The sequence below is a fragment of the Panthera uncia genome (genome assembly GCF_023721935.1).
Source record: "Panthera uncia isolate 11264 chromosome D3 unlocalized genomic scaffold, Puncia_PCG_1.0 HiC_scaffold_8, whole genome shotgun sequence".
NCBI classification, from domain to species: Eukaryota; Metazoa; Chordata; class Mammalia; order Carnivora; family Felidae; genus Panthera; species Panthera uncia.
In genome coordinates this window covers 16,907,402-16,925,134 of record NW_026057586.1, presented here as the reverse complement: position 1 = coordinate 16,925,134, position 17,733 = coordinate 16,907,402, and the positions used below count along the sequence as shown (strand labels likewise).

At 46.1% G+C, this 17,733-nt stretch overlaps 1 protein-coding gene and 1 non-coding gene across 3 annotated transcripts in view; one reads left to right on the top strand and one right to left on the bottom strand.

The window, feature by feature from the left end:
* The first annotated feature begins 3,115 nt into the window (after window positions 1–3,115).
* MALT1 (MALT1 paracaspase) overlaps window positions 3,116–17,733 on the top strand; it is a 61,003-nt gene continuing 46,385 nt past the window's right edge. For both annotated transcript variants that reach the window (XM_049620278.1, XM_049620277.1), the window contains exons 1-2: window positions 3,116–3,555; window positions 13,342–13,508. In XM_049620278.1, coding sequence (XP_049476235.1) covers window positions 3,284–3,555; window positions 13,342–13,508 — 439 coding nt within the window. In that variant the 5' untranslated portion in view covers window positions 3,116–3,283. The remainder of the gene's footprint in view (window positions 3,556–13,341; window positions 13,509–17,733) is intronic.
* TRNAR-UCG (transfer RNA arginine (anticodon UCG)) lies at window positions 13,020–13,104 on the bottom strand. The gene has a single exon. It is a non-coding gene; the product is annotated as a tRNA-Arg (tRNA).

Below are 17,733 nucleotides of genomic sequence, written 5' to 3'. Positions count from 1 at the left end.
GAAATAACGTGTTGTTCCGGCATTTTTTAAAGTACCATCTAGACTCAAATTGTGTAAAGGAAAGGAAATCTATGAGTCAGTTTTCAGATTTGTATTTGCAAGATTACATCAATGAATTTCCATAGAAAGAAACCACAAGTTTCTTGCAGATTGCCTGGATTCACAAAGATGTACGTCACTTTCAACAAATGAGGAAGAACTCCTAAGCAGATCCTCTGAAGATGTGCATGAACTTTTAAGGTGCGTTTAAAAGCCAGATCTCCACTCTCAATTTTTCTCTTACCTGTGTAAAATTGTGATGGCTGGTCTAGGAAAAGAAGCTGAATTGCTCTTTGTTAGTTTGTTCCCAAAATTACTGTGGCAATTTTGAGAGTACTAATACACCCTGCATCTACTTCTCCCAGACACTCCTTGTATGTATATATCAGCATCTCTAATTTAATTCTTGTAACATCATTTGAAGCAGGTGCTATTATCTGCCGCTCCTTACAGATGTAGAAATTGAAGCTGAAAGGTTAAGGAACTTGCCTAAAGTCACGTCACCGAGTGGCAGCATCAAGATTCAAATTCGGGGTTAATTCTGGGGCGCCTGGGTGGCTCAGTCGGTTGAGCACCCGACTTCGGCTCACGTCCATGAGTTCGAGCCCCGCGCCGGGCTCTGTGATGACAGCTCAGAGCCTGGAGCCTGCTTCGGATTCTGTGTCTCCCTCTCTCTCTGACCCTCCCCCGTTCATGCTCTGTCTCTCTCTGTCTCAAAAACAAATAAACGTTAAAAAAAAATTTAAGGGGCGCCTGGGTGGCTCAGTCGGTTAAGCACCGACTTCGGCTCAGGTCATGATCTCACGGTTTGTGGGTTCGAGCCCCGCTTCGGGCTCTGTGCTGACAGCTCAGACCCTGGAGCCTGCTTTGGATTCTGTGTCTCCCTCTCTCTTCCCCTCCCCCACTTGCGCTCTGTCTCTGTCTCTCAAAAATAAATAAACGTGAAAAAATTAAAAAAAAAATTTTTTTAAAATTCGGGGTTAATTCTAAAGGCTCTGTTTTTCCTATTAGACCACTATGCTCCTTAAGAGAACCACAGGGGGTGAAATTACATATAAAAATATTAATGTTTGATCGGGAGGAGAAAAAGACCAATCATAAAATGTAATGTCAGTTCAAAGCAGAGGCTGAAGGGTGGCGGCTGAAATGACTGCATAGGTTATAAAACTGCAAGGCAGGAGGCCCCCTGGCTGGCTCAGTCCATACAGCACACAATTCCTGATCTCAGGATCAAGAGTTCAAGCCCCACATTGGGGGTGGGGCCTACTTTAAGAAAATAAAGTTTCCGCGTGTAAAACAGGACCCAGTCTGGAGTGACATGAGGTAGGCAGTCCTCCTGGCGGGAGACGAGAAACTGAGGAAGAGACGGGAGGGATTGACACCAGTCAGTATCTAGCTGAGCTGTATTGGATGAAGAAGCACCTGACCAAACTGGGAAGGAGTCTCACTGGGTAAATAAGATACATGTGCATTTCACCCCTACGCACCTATGAGAAGCTGCATAAGCCACATCTTGCACACAGCAGACTTAGAAACAAGAAGTCTGTTGAGTCTCAACTAATAAAGACTAGACAGATAAAACCTCAAAGACTTGATTTCCCTAATTGGCACATGCAGCTAATAGACGCTCATAAGATATACGTTCAGTGTCTAAAAACAAAACAGGACAGCACTAGAAGTGATTCGGAGACTGACCAAGTCAAACTGAATGTGAAAGAAGCCTTTGCATTTGTAAGGATAATAGCTAGCATTTATGACCTACTCTGTGACAAGCCGAGTTAAGTGCTTTACATAGTAATCAACTCCTTGACTCTGGTAACAACTCCATATATACCACGACATTTTCAGTCCCATTTGCACAGATGAGGCAGAGAATTATTAAGATGACGCAGAGAATTAAGTAACTTGTTCACGGTCATAAAAACTAGAATCGAGGGGCGCCTGGGTGGCGCAGTCGGTTAAGCGTCCGACTTCAGCCAGGTCACGATCTCACGGTCCGTGAGTTCGAGCCCCGCGTCAGGCTCTGGGCTGATGGCTCAGAGCCTGGAGCCTGTTTCCGATTCTGTGTCTCCCTCTCTCTCTGTCCCTCCCCCGTTCATGCTCTGTCTCTCTCTGTCCCAAAAAATAAAATAAACGTTGAAAAAAAAAATTAAAAAAAAAAAAAACAAAAAAAACTAGAATCGAGCAGATCTTTCTGGATCTAAAAAGGTCGTGCACTTAGCCATTATACTGCATTCTGAACTCCGAATTCACACTGGATGAAAAAGTATAGTGACTGCTTGTGCTCAAATGTGATGGAGACTGTATGGAACAACTACGTAGCCAGAAGAATGGGAGAATTTGGGTGCCCAAATTGCTATAAAACATCCTGGTGTCCTGTGTGATGAAAACATTAATGGCACCAGAAATCGGGCCAGGAAACCTTGTGTACCTGTCGGGTTTCGTAAGTAGTTTGCTTGCTTTTGCCCCAAACTATCCCGTAGTTGTCTGTGGGTGGCAGTCTGACTCGGAGGAAACCAGGCAATTCGTGCTAAAAACATTCATCTCCAAGATCTGCAGCCCAGTTTACAAAAAAAAAGTCTGGGCACAGATTTCGAGCAAATTTCCTTTAGGTATCTGGACGTCTAGGAACCAATGCCCTTAGCCATGCCGTACACATCAAAGCCTAAAACGGGGTCGCCAAGCGCGGGTGCCGGTAGCGCCGCCGGACACACGCAAGTCACCGAGTCAGCTGAGCGCGACCGGGGGTGGGGGGATGGGGGGCCGGCGATGGAGAGCCGCGTGCTTCCCTCTTCGGCGTGAGGCAATCCTCCTCCCACGGTCTCGGGAAGCCCCGACGTAGCAGGCTTCCTCGCCGGAGCGCAGCCGCCCGGGCGTAGCTCCTCCACTGCTTCCTCCCCCGGCTGCAACCACCCGACCCTCCCGGCTCAGGCCCGACTCCACCTCTCCGGCCTCGGTGCGCGCGCCGCCGCGAGCGGGCGGCGGCGGCGAGGGCAAAGGAGACGCGCGGGCGCGCGTACGCGCGCAGGGGGGCGGCCCCGCCCGAAGCCCCGCCCCCTCGGCACGGCCGGCGCGCTCCGCCGGCCCGGCTCCCCGAGGCAAACCTGTCTCGGCCGGGCGGGGAGCAGAGCTTCCTCCTCTGAGCGCGGTGCGTCGTCGCCCGATTTGTCCTTCCGCCCCTGCCACCGCGGCGCCGGGGCCCGCGAGGGGGCGAGCGGAAGGTGCGCTGGAGCCGAGGCCCGCGATGCGGCCGGCGGGAGCCGCGGCCGTCGCGGGGTCGTCGGCGCGGGACGCGTCGCTGTGCGGGGAGCTGCTGCAGGCCCCGCCGCCCCCGGCCTCGCAGCCGCCTCCGGCCGCGCCCTCGGGCCCGCCGCTCCCCGCTCCGAGCGCGACCCTCAACCGTCTTCCGGAGCCGCTGCTGCGGAGGCTCAGCGGGAGCCTGGACCGAGCGCCCGAGGGCCGGGGCTGGAGGAGGCTGGCCGAGGTGGCGGGGAGTCGGGGGCGCCTCCGGCTCAGGTGAGGGACGAGGGCGCGGGGGGCGTGGGGACAGGGGCGGGGTCACGCGGGGCGGGCTGGGGCCGGGGGCGCGCGGGGGAGCGAGCGGGCACGCGAGTTGGAGGGGGTGGGGGCCGCCGCTCCGGGCGCTGGGGTGCGGCAGGGGTCGCCCGCGTGGAGGGGGCGCAGAGGGGAGATCTCTCGGTCGGGAAAGTCGTGGGAATGCCAGAGACTGGAGGTTGGACCCTCCTCCCCTTGAGCTGAAAGGGAGAAGTGGAGATCGACCCGGGGCGGGGGGGGGGGGGGGGGTTGGAGAGGAGGAAATCTGTCTGGAAACCACTAGGATAGGGCAGTCATTCCAGAGGACTTAACAGACAAAAGAACGGGATACGGGCACAGACCTGGAAGACCTAAGGAAGGTTAGGAAGGAGAAGTGCAGGTCAAGAGATAATGAGAGCGAGGGGCTCGGGTGCAGGATTTGGAAGTTTTTATAATAGGGAGAGAGTGATGGTGGGAAAGACTGAAACTAAACTCCCCACCTTCCTCCAAACCAACTTAACCGGGTTCTCTTCTTCACTTCGCCATGAACACTGAGCTAGAAGTAAAAACTATTTTCCTCTCACCCAGGCTTGAAACTGCGAACTCTTGGTCTCAGGACTTCTTTACACTCTCAAGAATGATTGAGGACCCCAGGGAGTTTTTAATGTGGGTTCTATCCGTTATATACATGTGCTGTGCACTGATATTTACTGTATCAAAAAGTAAAAGTAAGAAACGTTAAAAAAATATTTGAACTTATTTGAAAAGGATAGCCCATTCTACATGGTAGCAGAAATTACATGTTTCTGGGGGCGCCTGGGTGGCTCTTAATATCGGCTCAGGTCGTGATCTCACCTGGGATCGAGCCCCCCCCCCCCCCCCCCCCCGTTGGGCACTGTGCTGATAGTGCAGAGCCTGCTTGGACTTCTCTCTCTCTCTCCCTCTCTCTCTGTCTCTCTCCAAAATTAATAAATAAGCATTTTTTTAAATTACATGTTTTTGTGAAAAAACAGAGTTTTCAAAACCAAAAAAAAAAAATTAGAAAAGTGGCATTGTTTTACATTTTGAAGATCTGTGCCTTAACTGCAGAGAACTGGCTTTTCTGTGCTTCTGCATTGGGTCTGTTGCACTGTCGCAGGTCACGTTACACCGGGTACTCCAATGTACGCTTTCTCAGAGAGTGAGCGAAAATGCTAAGTCTCATCTTAGTGTTGCTGTGAAAAACCGTTTTGATCGTGTGGACCCTGTGACTGCACTAGGAACTACACTAGGGATGCCCAGACCATACTTAGAACCGCCCCTCTCTACCATCGTTAGGATTTTGGTCTGCCTTTGAACCCCTTAGAAGTTTTGTTTTGTTTTGTTTTTACCTTCTCGTATAACTAAACTTTGTCTGGTATGGTTATTCGCACCATTTCTTATGAACTCCTTGAGAACAGGAGGCATCACTTAAGATTCTGTGTGTTATGCATACAACCTGTCTTACACACGACAAATGCTTTTGAATTGAGAGGGGAATCATTCATTCAGAATTATGCTTATCGAGTGCCTATTATTTGCTGGAAGTTCCAGAAGATAAAAAGATGGCAAATATTTAGTTCCTATTCACAAAGACTTCTATAGCAGTGGACTGTTACTCTGGGACATTCACAAATAACACGTTAAGTGCTGTGTTGGGTGTGGATAATAATAACAGTGGGCTTTTATCATTTATTGATCACTTAGTGTATACCAATGCACGAAGTATTTACATACATTATCTACTTTAACTCTCACAACGACCTCGAGTTTCAGAGTTTGGGGTTAAACCAGAGTCATGAGGGTTTAGGATTCTTTGGCCACAGAGTGGAGTAGTGATGTGAGGTTGGAATTAAGAAGTGGTAAACTTGTGGGGCGCCTGGTGGCTCAGTCAGTTAAGCGTCCGGCTTCAGGTCAGGTCACGATCTCGCAGTTCATGAGTTCGAGCCCCGCATCAGGCTCTGTGTTGAAAGTTCAGAGCCTGGAGCCTGCTTCGGGTTCTGTGTCTCCCTCTCTCTCTCTCTGCCCCTCCCCTGCTCATTCTCCCTCTCTCTCCCTCTCTCTCTGTCTCTCTCAAAAATAAACATTGAAAATTAAAAAAAAAAAAAGTGGTAAACTTGCAAAATTGAGACAGATGGCACAATTTTTTTCTGTTCTAGGGAAAAAGCAAACATGCTTCTTTTAGGGAGAGGGAACTATGCAAAGAAAATCCAAAATACTGTTATGCTAGGTCCATAGATTGCTGAATTTCTAGACTTAACAATGCAAAAAGTTGTCTTCCTTGGGGGTCAGATCATCAGATCTGTGATTGGTTAGTTTGTGATTAGTACTCTCGTTAGGGAAGGCTCTGGGTTTTCCTGAGGACCTGGGAGTGAGGACTCCTAATTTGGCAGTGGAGGAAAGAAAAGGAAGGAAGAAGGCCCTGCCACCACCGAGGAAGTGTGGATGCCCGACTTCAGGTGCCCAGTGTACCCCCAACCCTGAGCCCCAAGCCTTCAGTCAGGTTTTGCTGATGACTCCAGAGTGGTTTGCTTGACAAAGTAACAGGAAAGTTTGAGGCCACGTCTCTGGTGAGGGTGGTGTAGACAGAAGGGCCGTAACCTCACAAGATGTGACAAGCAACAAAGGGCGTGCGTTCGTGGAATCTGACGGTTCTGGGGTGCGAAGTCTGAAACGAAATTGGTGGGGTTTCACCAGCCTTCCTGGAGGGTGAAGATTAGCTCAGAGTAGGTGAGTGGTGGTCAGAGGTGGGGGCGGCCCTGCAGGTTAGAAAACTGGGGAGCATTGGGGCCCCCCGGGTGGCTCAGTTGGGTAAGCATCCGACTGCCGCTCAGGTCATGATCTCACAGCTCGGGAGCTCGAGCCCTGCCCCAGGCTGGCTGATGTCAGCGCAGGGCCCGCTTCAGATTCTCTGCCCCCCTCTCTCTCCGCCCCTTCCCTGCTCATGCTCTCTCTATCAAAAATAGATGAATATTAAAAAAAAAAGAAAGAAAGAAAACTGGGGAACATTGACGTCGTATACCTACTAAAATTTGAACCACATTGACATAACAGAAAGTTAGCACGGGGAGCTTCGGGGGCTGGAGAGGAGCAGAGGAGGGGGCCAGGTAAGCTGGTAATGTTCACTCTGTGGAAGACAAGTTATTTCAGAGTAATTTCATGCTGTTGATCGAAGAGCACCTAGATTGCACACAGTCCCCGAGGTATTTTCCTCCAGTGTTAGAGGGAGGAATTGAAGCGTGAGGGTGGGTGCAAGTGGATAACAGTTCCCGTGAGGATGTGGGCCTTTCCCTGGAATCTTCAAAGGCCGCCTGTTGTTCGTTTTCACTCTTTTCTCACTCTATACGTGTCTCCTGAAACCAGATGAGCATTTAATAAGTAAACCACAAGAGTCCGTTCTGAACTGTCCATCGGGGATCAGGAGTCATTGTAAGTGTTTTCATTTGATTGTGGGTGACCCAGAATCAGTCTTGGCCTATAATTCAGGTCCCCACAACCGTGTGCGTATGGGAATCCCCTGAACACAAACCCGGCCCTAATGCCCTTCCCAACCCGCCTGGTACTGGACAGCCTTTGCTGTCGGCGGAGACAGGTGCAGGTTCTGAGTGTCCAGCCCAGGCTACATAAATTGTGTGGTGGCCCGGAACATCGAGGCGCCAGAGGTGACACAGCTCCCAGGAGGCTCCAACGCTGCGCGCGTGCTGTGCAGGAGGGAGCTTAGGACGGGGGCGGTGGGACGGGGACCAAGGAAAACCAACACAGAAGGCGCTCCTTAGCCCCAGACCTCTGTCCTCACTCAGTTCACGAGAGGCCTGAGAACACGTGTGAGAAGCCGAAAGCAGAGATCTCCTCCCGTTTCTGTCTCTTCGGCCTGTCTCTTCGGTGTCTGAAATTCGGAGTGCTTTAGGAGTCAGGCTTCGTGTCTCTTTACCTACACGTCTTCACCCAATCCCCTTCTTGGTTTGTCCTTAAGTCTCATGACGATACAGATTTAGGTGGATGACTCTTCGTTCGCATCTTCAGTCCATGTCTTTGCTTTGAACCCCCCGGATTCCTACGTGTACGTGCCTATTTTCCGCCTCCTCTTGAATGACTAACAGATATCTTATCTGAAACGTAACATGTCCAAAACTCAGCGTGTCTTCCCCAGCAAAACTCTCTCTCGTGCAGGTTTCTTCATCTCAGTAAATGGCAGCCACAGCCCTCCCATTACTCAGGCCCCATACTTCACAGTTATTCTTTTTTTTTTTTTTTTTAGATGTCTATTTTTAAGAGCGAGAGAGAGCATATGTAGGGGAGGGGCAGAGAGAGAGGGAGGCACAGAATCGGAAGCAGGCTCCAGGCTCTGAGCCGTCCGCCCAGAGCCCGACGCGGGGCTCGAACCCACAGACCGCGAGATCGTGACCTGAGCCGAAGTCAGCTCAACCGACGGAGCCACCCAGGCGCCCCACGTCACGGTTATTCTTGACTCCACTTTCACACCACATCCATTTTGGCAGCAGCCCTCAGCCAGTGCACCTTCCGTGTGCATCTAGAATCCAGCCTCCGCGGCTCCGGCACTGGGCCAAGCCACCGTCATCTCTCTGCCGGTTCATTCCGATAGCTGCCTACCTTCCACTCTGCCCCCACCCCCGGGTGATTCTCAGCATAGCAGTAAGAATTATTCTTTTAAGACATTCGGTCGGGTCTTACCCTTCCTCTGCTCAAAACCCTTCCATTGCTTTTCTAGTTCGGTGTAAAAACACCATTTGTTTACCAGTTAGCTCTTAGACCTTGTTGTCTTCCTCCCTTTCTCCACTGTCGGTGCACCTGCTTTCTTGCTTTTTGCTTGAACGCAGTAGGATCTTTGCACTTGCTCTTTACTCAGCATGAGATGGTCTCCACGGGTGAAATGTATGACTTGCTCTTTACGTCTTCACGTGTTTGCTTACGAGTTACCTCCTTCGGTGAGATCTTCTCTGATCACGTTATTTAAAATTACCCTGTGCATCTGCTTTGCTTTGTTTTTCTCCAGAGCACCTATGACCTTTGGATGGACACACACACACACATACACACACACACACACACACACACACACACACACACACCCCTCCGTTTGTCTGCCTGTGCGGGTATACATGTATATCTCCTCCTGTAGAAAAACCCAAGACGTTGAGGGAATTTTGTCTTGTTTGCTACCATATCCTCAATACCTGGGAAAAATGGCTGGCCTATTTTAGGTGATTAATAAGTAGTTGTTGAATTAATGAATAAAGATTCCAAACAGTAATGTTCCAAGAAGAGAAGCAAAAGAACATAAAAGCAATGCACGGTTCGTACCCTAAGGGATGTAAAATGTGTTTTGTTTGACTATATATTTTTTGAAGTGAAGGTAAATATAAATATTTTCAAAAGCAAAACCCTTGGGGCACCTGGGTGGCTCAGTCGGTTGGGCGTCCGACTTCAGCTCAGGTCATGATCTCACAGCTCGTGGGTTTGAGCCCCGCATCGGGCTCTGTGCCAACAGCTCAGAGCCTGGAGCCCGCTTCAGATTCTGTGTCTCCCTCTCTCTCTGCCCCTCCCCTGCTCATGCTCTGTCTCTCTCTGTCTCAAAAATAAAAAAAAAAAAAAACCAAACAAACAAAAAAGCAAAACCCATTTGTTTCAGTAATAGTCTTTTTTTTTTAAATATTTATTTATTTTGCAAGGGAGAGTGAGAGCCCGCTGTCGATGCAGAGCCTAACATGGGGCTCGAACTCACGAACTGTGAAATGAACTGAGCCGAAATCAAGAGTCACCATGCTTAACTGACTGAATCACCCAGGCACCCCTAAAAACAGCCCATTTGTTTCAGTAATAGTCTTTTAACTTAAATGAGAAATTCCAAATTAGGGTTGGCAGAAACCACTACAAAGCACAGTCTTTACGGGAATGTAACTAAAAAAGGAAAGACATAAAGGCTGGATGTGTATAAGCATCCTCTCTGCTGAAAGCCAGTGCCCATGCGGAAAATCAGTAAAAAAGGAAAGGAGATACAGAATCTGGTTTTTCTCCTGTGCCTCTTGTATTGGAAATTTTTCTCTACTTCAGTTTTACCTTTCTTCATTTGGAAGAAAGACGTCAAACTGTTTCTCATTTTTTTCCATATCAGCATAAATATTAAAGCATCACCTGGTTACATTTGGTGAGATATACCAGATTCTGATAACCTCTCTGAATCATAAAAAAAAAAAAATTATATTTAGCTTGCAGCATCCTTGTTTTTATAAATCTCATATTCTAATTCTCTCAAAAAAAAATTGGTGATCCTTAAGCTATCTCTAATACTGGTTCCTCGACTTGGACATTACAGGGACTAACAAAAGAAAATTTCCTAAAATGGAGGACCAGTGGGTATCTGCAGCTTTTGTTGTTTCTATTGTTATAGTCACCATTCTTCCACAAAAGAAAAGACACTTGAACACTGAAAAATAGGAAAGACCATCTTAAAGACAAAAAGACAGTCTTAGCGTCCTTTTTTTTTTATTTAAAAAAAATTTTTTTTAACGTTTATTTAGTTTTGAGACAGAGAGAGACAGAGCATGAACGGGGGAGGGTCAGAGAGAGGGAGAACAGAATCTGAAACCGGCTCCAGGCTCTGAGCTGTCAGCACAGAGCCCGACGCGGGGCTCGAACTCACGGACCGCGAGATCATGACCTGAGCCGAAGTCGGCCGCTTAACTGACTGAGCCACCCAGGCGGCCCTTAGCGTCCTTATTTTTATCATTTTACCATGGGCTTCAGATTGTGCTGCCACTGGTCTATGGTCCAGAATTTGGGAACGGTTAACCTATATTATGATGAGTCACATTTAACAAAAATCGAGTATTGAATGTATTCATTTAACTGAAACACTTGGAAAAGAATGGTGAGTATAGAGACAGGAGGCCTTGAAGGACATGATCAGGTTACCAAACTAGGAACTACTCAAAAACATTTTTTTAAAATTTCTCTTCATGTTTATTTATTTTTGAGACAGAGAGAGACAGAGCATGAATGGGGGAGGGTCAGAGAGAGGGGGAGACACAGAATCCGAAGCAGGCTCCAGGCTCTGAGCTGTCGGCACAGAGCCCGACGCAGGGCTTGAACTCATAGACTGTGAGATCATGACCTGAGCCGAAGTCGAACACTTAACTGACTGAGCCACCCAGGCACCCCTCGAAAACATTTTTAAGGAAAAGCTAAAACAGTTTCAGAAATTAGCATGATTAGGAAATTGATATTCTTTTAATATCCCCGTATTTTTATTGCATAAGAAAAGCTCACTTTTATTGTGTTATTTGCCACACACTAAGCGCTTGGGGCATGGATTATCTAACAATCCTATGAGGTGGATGATACTGCCAGTGAAATTATTTTGGTTGGATACATTTTTTTTTCTAAACTTGTGAGATTACCAACTTCACTACAGAATTATAAATCTTGAGTGACCATTACACAAATGCTCTGGTGACCTTTTAATAAAAGCGATCAAAATGAATATGGAATAAGGTTATTCCAAGTCATATGAAAACTTGCGGACCTGGCACCTGCCACAGCTTTAGTACTGTTACCCCTTCCATCTCTCTAGCTTCCAGCCTTTTTAGTTACGATTCAAATTCACTCAGTAATCATTCAGTTATGAGCAACTAATACGGGCACGACAGATTTTAGGTATCGAGGGGTTAAAAATATAGGGTTTCTGTTTTCAAGGAGTTCGGTGACCCAGTTAGGTACAGAAGACATGGATATGAAAGAAAAGCTCGTGGTTTTAAGGCAAAATGGTGCCAGCTGAGACGTAGAGAATCGGGGTCTGCAAACAATGACCCGAGAGCCAGATTTGCACCACTACCGGTTTATGAGCTAAGAATGGTTTTTATATTTGAAAAATTGCAAAGCAAAAGACAAGGAAGAAGAACACGCAGTGGACCGTATGGCCCATAAAGCCTAAAATATTTACTCTCTGCCACGTGACACAAGTTTGCGAACCTTTGGTATACGAGAAGAGCACCCTCAGGAGACCGTGTCTAAAGTGTATTTGGAGGACTTGCGTGGTCTGGGCAACCTCACAGAGAAGCGAGAGGTATTGGACTTTCATTTAAACTGGTAGGGAAGAGAAAGGTCTCTCTGAAGGTGTGTGAAGTGCGAATTCTACAGACTATCATGGAGATTACCCAAAGGCTTTGGTTGGCCTTTGTTGTCTGTCGGTCACGTCTCTTTGGGAAGATTATTGGGGGGTTTTTTGTTGTTTTGTTTGGTTTTACTTTATTGTTTTTCTTCTCTTGCATGTTTCATACTTGTGCTTTCCCTTCCTATGAAATGGTTGAAGTCCGTACTCCTTGTCCCATTATTTCTGGCCTTGTACAGTCTGGTCTTAAGCTTTCTAACCTTGTATACACCTACTGAATACAATGACATTGAAAAAGAAATGGCATGTGTACGTTAAATGGTGATACTAAAAAGAAATCGTTTTAACAAAAGGACGAGACCTAAAGATTCTTTAGAGTAGAGGTCAGCAAACTTTTTGTATAAGGAGCTAAATATAAATAGCACATGTGTTCAGCTTTGCAGACCAGCTACTCACGTCTGCTGTTGTAACAGGAAAGCAGCCATCCACGTTTGTAAAGGTATGTGTGAGGGAGCATAACTGTATTCCAACAAAACTGTTTACAAAATCAAGTGGCTGGGTGGGTTTGGCCCTTAGACCAGAGTTTGTCTTCCTCCTGCGATAGGGTATTTCTAGGTGCTTAGAAGTACTGTACTTTGAACGTCAGTAGCACTGATAGTCTTTTAAAAATTGTTGATAAAATGAGCACACATAGTGAAAATTCGACAATACAAAAGGTTCATAGTGAAAAGCGAATCGTCCAGCTTTGAGCTCTGCTGCACTGGCTCCCCTCTGTAGGACAATCCCAACTACGAGTTTCTTGCCCATCTTTTCAAAGTTAACTCTACATATAAGAAAAACACGTATTAATAAAAATGGTATCATGCAGAAAATACATTGTTCTGTATCTTTATTCGCATGATCACACACACAAGGACACTACTTTGCTAATATAAAATACCATATGTTAAGTTTTTTCCATTTTTCAAGATGTCTCAAAGATCTGTGCCTCTTTCTTGGGTCATATTACACTTTATAAAAAGTGCAAGAAAGAGTAGAGAAGTGTATCTGATCTTTTTATTCCCTGTTCCCAAATTAAAGTAAAAGATTTGGTCAGTATCAAAGCTAATTTCTCTCGCTTCCTGTTTAAAGAGTTCTCTCATCTTCTTTTTTTTTTTTTTTTAATTTTTTAAAAAAAAATTTTTTTGAATGTTTATTTATTTTTGAGAGAGAGAGAGACAGAGCATGAGCAGGGGAGGGGCAGAGAGAGAGGGAGACACAGAATCCGAAGTAGGCTCCAGGCTCCGAGCTGTCAGCACAGAGCCTGACGCGGGGCTCGAACCCACGGATCATGAGATCATGACCTGAGCCGAAGTCAGACGCTCAACCAACTGAGCCACCCAGGCGCCCCTGATCTTCTGATTTAGTAGTCATGGGAGCTGATCTGGAGAAGAGCATAAAGAGGAATCCCCTATGAAGGCAGAAGGAGGAGGAAAGGACAGTAGCATTCAAAATGTAAATAACTTTTCACTACTCAGCGACTCGCAGCTTATTCCCTATAACACCTGCAGTCATGCCAAACATATAGCAGGCATATCACGTTGGAGAAAGTTGTTGACTTGAATTAAATCTGTCGTTTGCAGCTGTCTGGACTTGGAGCAGTGTTCTCTTAAGGTCTTGGAGCCTGAAGGAAGCCCAAGCCTATGTTTACTGAAGCTAATGGGTGAGAAAGGTTGTACGGTCACAGAACTGAGTGACTTCCTGCAGGCTATGGAGCACACCGAAGTTCTTCTGCTTCTCAGCCCCCCAGGTAGGTTCTTCTCCTAGCGTATTCTCCAGGAGTTTGTGGAGGCAGACTGAGAGGAAAATATCTCATTTGACAATGAATTGTGTTAAATGGTTTTGGAAAATGTAAACGTTTGGAGCCTCATTTTCTCCCCCAGGTTGAGACTAAAGAACACACAAAAAGCAAATATAACACAGAAACACCGATTTGATTGTGGTTCAAAAACATCAACTAGATAGAAGACATTTTGGGGACAAGTAAAACAATTTGGATTTAACATGCATGTGAGATATTAGGGAATCATCATGTGATAATGGCGGTGTAGTTCTGTAGAAGAATGTCTTTATTCCAAGGAGATGCATGCTAACGTATTTAGAGGATGGGGCGCCTGGCTGGCTTAGTTGGTAGAGATGAGACTCTTGATCTCAGGGTTCAAGCCCCACGTTGGGTGTGGAGCCTACTTAAAAAAAATTGTGACGTATTTAGGAGTAAGATTTCTGTAATTTATGTTGAAATAGTGCAGCCAAGGGTAAGTCAGTAGAGGCTGTGACTCTTGATTTTGGAATCACAAGTTCAAGCCCCACATTGGAGGTAGAGATTATTTAAAAAAAAAAAAAAAAAAACAAGAAAGAGATAGTGCAGCCAAAAAAATAAATAAATACGTATTTATTGATATGCGTGTATGTATATGAAGGAGATAAAGCAAATATGACAGATGTTTAGTGTTTAAGTATTTTGCTAACATGATGCGTTTGAATTGTTGATCGACTCATCCATGGTTTTTTTTTTCCTGAATATACCAATATTGAGTGAGACTGCTTCCTTCCAGGGTCAGGTGTGAGGAATAGGAAAAGCCCCCCCTCCCCTACAACTACACATGGAGTCGGTCCTGGGCAGGCAAGTCAGGCAGGAGAGACCACGTGATCTAAGTCACCTGATGGTAGCGGCACCGCAGACCTTCCTTCCCAGGGGTCCAGTTTGCCATTACGGGTCCCACTAGAAGCAGAGAAGCCGGTAGAAGATTAGTAGGGCCATGGGTTAAGGACTTGTGCTCTCTGTTTACGTCGTCTTGACATATGCAGTTTTTACTATGTAGCCAGGTTACTTGTGAAAATATTTTTAACTTAACACAATTCAGATCTTACTGTTTACTTAGTTCTGAGGTTCGGGAATTAGGGACACACGGTAGTGGTAGTTCTGTTTACCAGAAACCCCAACTCAGCTCGGCGTAATAAAGGGAATAAATTCTCACTGAAAAGTCTTGAAGCAGGTTGGGCTTCAAGAGAGGCCAGAGACAGTGTTTTCAAGGAATCGGTTTGTTTTCATCTTTGCCCTTCCTTTCTTGTTATTGGCTTCCTTCCAAGAGTGACTTTCTGCATAGTTGCAGGGTGCCTACTGATTGTTCCTTGCACTCATCTGTGTCCCGGCAGCAATCACAAGATTGATTCTAGTTAACTCCTTTTGATGACATGCCTGTTCCTCCCAGGAGGGATGGGGCGGAAATAACCCCTGCTAATGCAGCCCGCATCTCAGTGACATTGTCTGTCACCAGTGGGTGAACTTCTTCGTGAGGCGACATTTGTTAACTTTTATATCCCCTGTGCCTTGACTAGGACTCAGACGTTGTGACGATTGAAATCTGCCAGTCTGGGGCACTCAGTTAGCTTCTAAGTTCTCGTACTTGATACAATACCATAGCGGGGCCTCCGAAAACGCAAGAAACCTCTCCAGGAAGTAAATACAACTTTTAGATCTCGTTATCTTTTTCAATAATCACACTTAATTTCTCTGACTCTTGGTTGCCAAGTCTGTAAAATGAGAGTAAGTGTTCTCTCCCTGGCGGACCTGCAAGAGTGGTGTGGAATAATGTCGCCTCGAGCTGCCTCCCCACCACCACAGAGGCCTCCCATCTCGTGACTTCTGCTGGATCACTGGCCTGAGATCTCGGGTTTCCGAGTTTTTGAAGTTTCCATGCGTGAAGCTGGGCTTTACTGAACTTGAGTCACATATTTACTTATGTGTAACGATCTGCCCGAAATTTTTTACAATATTTTAGATTTTGACTTTTGGCAACCCAGCAGGGAATGCAGAGCTGACCTGACAAGCATCAGTTGTCTCCCCTGCTTTTGACAGGTCCGTTTCTGCTCTGTGTGTTTTTCTCCAAATGGTAGGATTAGCACATTACTAGGAGTGTTCCTCTGTGCAGATCATTCTGATATTTGGCCTACAAGCTTTTTGAGAGTTATCCCCTGGGACTTTCTTGCATTTGAGGGGAGAACAGGCAAAGGAAAGCAGTTTCTATGTTAACATTTTTATGTTAACACTTGTGCACTGTTTCTGTGAAGTTTTATGTCATATTAGCCGTATAGTATCCATTGGGAATCAGCTGTTACTTGAATATTAAGTATTGATTTAAGAGGACATATTTTAGGATCTGAATAATACTCAATAATTTCAGGAAGAAATAACTTATTGTTAGCTTTCTATGTACATTTTACGTGAATAATCTAAAATTATATTTGCAGGGGCGCCTGGGTGGCTCAGTCGGTTGAGCGTCCGACTTCGGCTCAGGTCATGATCTCACAGCTCGTGAGTTCGAGCCCTGCGTCGGGCTGTGCTGACAGCTCGGAGCCTGCAGCCTGCTTCAGATTCTGTGCCTCCCTGTCTCTCTGCCCCAACCCACTCGCATTCTGTCTCTGTCTCTCTCAAAAATAAATAAACATTAAAAAAAATTTTTTTTAAATAAGTAGAAAATAAAACTATATTTGCAGATACCAGAATAAAGAAATGTAAGAATTACAGAGAGGGGCGCCTGGGCGGTTCAGTTAGTTGAGCGTCCAGCTCTTGGTTTTAGCTCAGGTCATGATCTCACAGCTTGTGAGATCGAGCTCCGCATCAGGCTCCACGCTGACAGCACGGAGCCTGCTTGGGATTCTCTCTCTCCCTCTCTCTCTCCCTCTTCTCCCCACCCCCAAATAAATAAATTTTTAAAAAAATAATTATAGAGACAGTTTTAGTATTTTAATAAGGATATTGAGAATAAAAAATATTGTAATTAAGAAGGAAAGCTTTGATACAATCCACTTAATTGGGGATTTTACTCAATTCGTTCAGTAAACAGTGTATCGTATGATACTGTGCACCGGTACCTTTACCATTCCAGGCATTGTACTTGGTGCTGTGATTCACAGATAATTAAAACCAAAGTTCTTGCCTAGGAAAGGTTCATAGTCTAACAGGAAAAACAAAGCTGTCAATGATCACGTCCTCCACAGTTGTAAAAACAAGTGCGTATAGAGCAAGTCTTATCTGATCTTCAGTTTTTCCTTTTCAGTGTATTCCTGTATCTTGGTGAAAAAACAAAATAAATAGATCCTCGTATTTTCTCTCTTTTCTGTGGTAAGGTAGTTTCTTACTACCACAGAAAGTCCAATGACTTGTCTCCATAGAGAAGTCTGCTTTTGGTGAGTAGGGTGACTTCTGTCCAAGATGCTTTGAACCTCTGAACAGACCTTTCAGACCTAAATGCAGAAATAAGAGGAAACTTTAGGTTCCTTTGAGTCTTATTTTGCCACATTCCGTTCCAGTTTGTGAACTGACAGCCAGAGATAGCCATAGGAGAGGGCTGTAATAAGGAGTTTCTCTCTTTTTCTGAGAAGCTGGGTTTCTTTTACGTATTTGTTTTGGTAGCCAAGAAGTAGCTGGGGCAGACGTCCCCCTGCCTCTAACTGGAACGATCCCTTGACTAGGAGCCAAGCTCAATGGCCCCTCACTGAGCATGGGGTAGAAGCCAAGGGTAACTCACCCCTAACTTCGTGCTCTCCATGGGCTCTGACACCTAGTACATTTTCTGAAGGAGCCCCATAGGATTGAGGTTTACCCTCTTCTGCTTTGTTTCTAATTGGGCTTTTTTTTTTTTTTTTCTCTCTAACTGGGCTTTTTCACAGCACGTGGATTGGCTAGCTGCTCCCCACTCCCAGTTTACCTGGCCTGTCCCTTATGTTAGAAAAATTGCATACGGTTTTTATGTGTGGATGGTGCCCGTCCCCATTTCCCAGCACTCATTGCTTCCCTATTTTATTCCCTTGCTCATCTCACTGGGAACTGGAGGGGAGTGGGAGCGTTGAGTGGGTGCTGACATTGTTTGAACCATAGCTCCCATAATGGTTTTTTAGACCATTTTTTTAGACCTTTATTTTCTCATTAAAGGACCCAAAACCCTGACTCCAAGGGACCAGTATTGGCATCT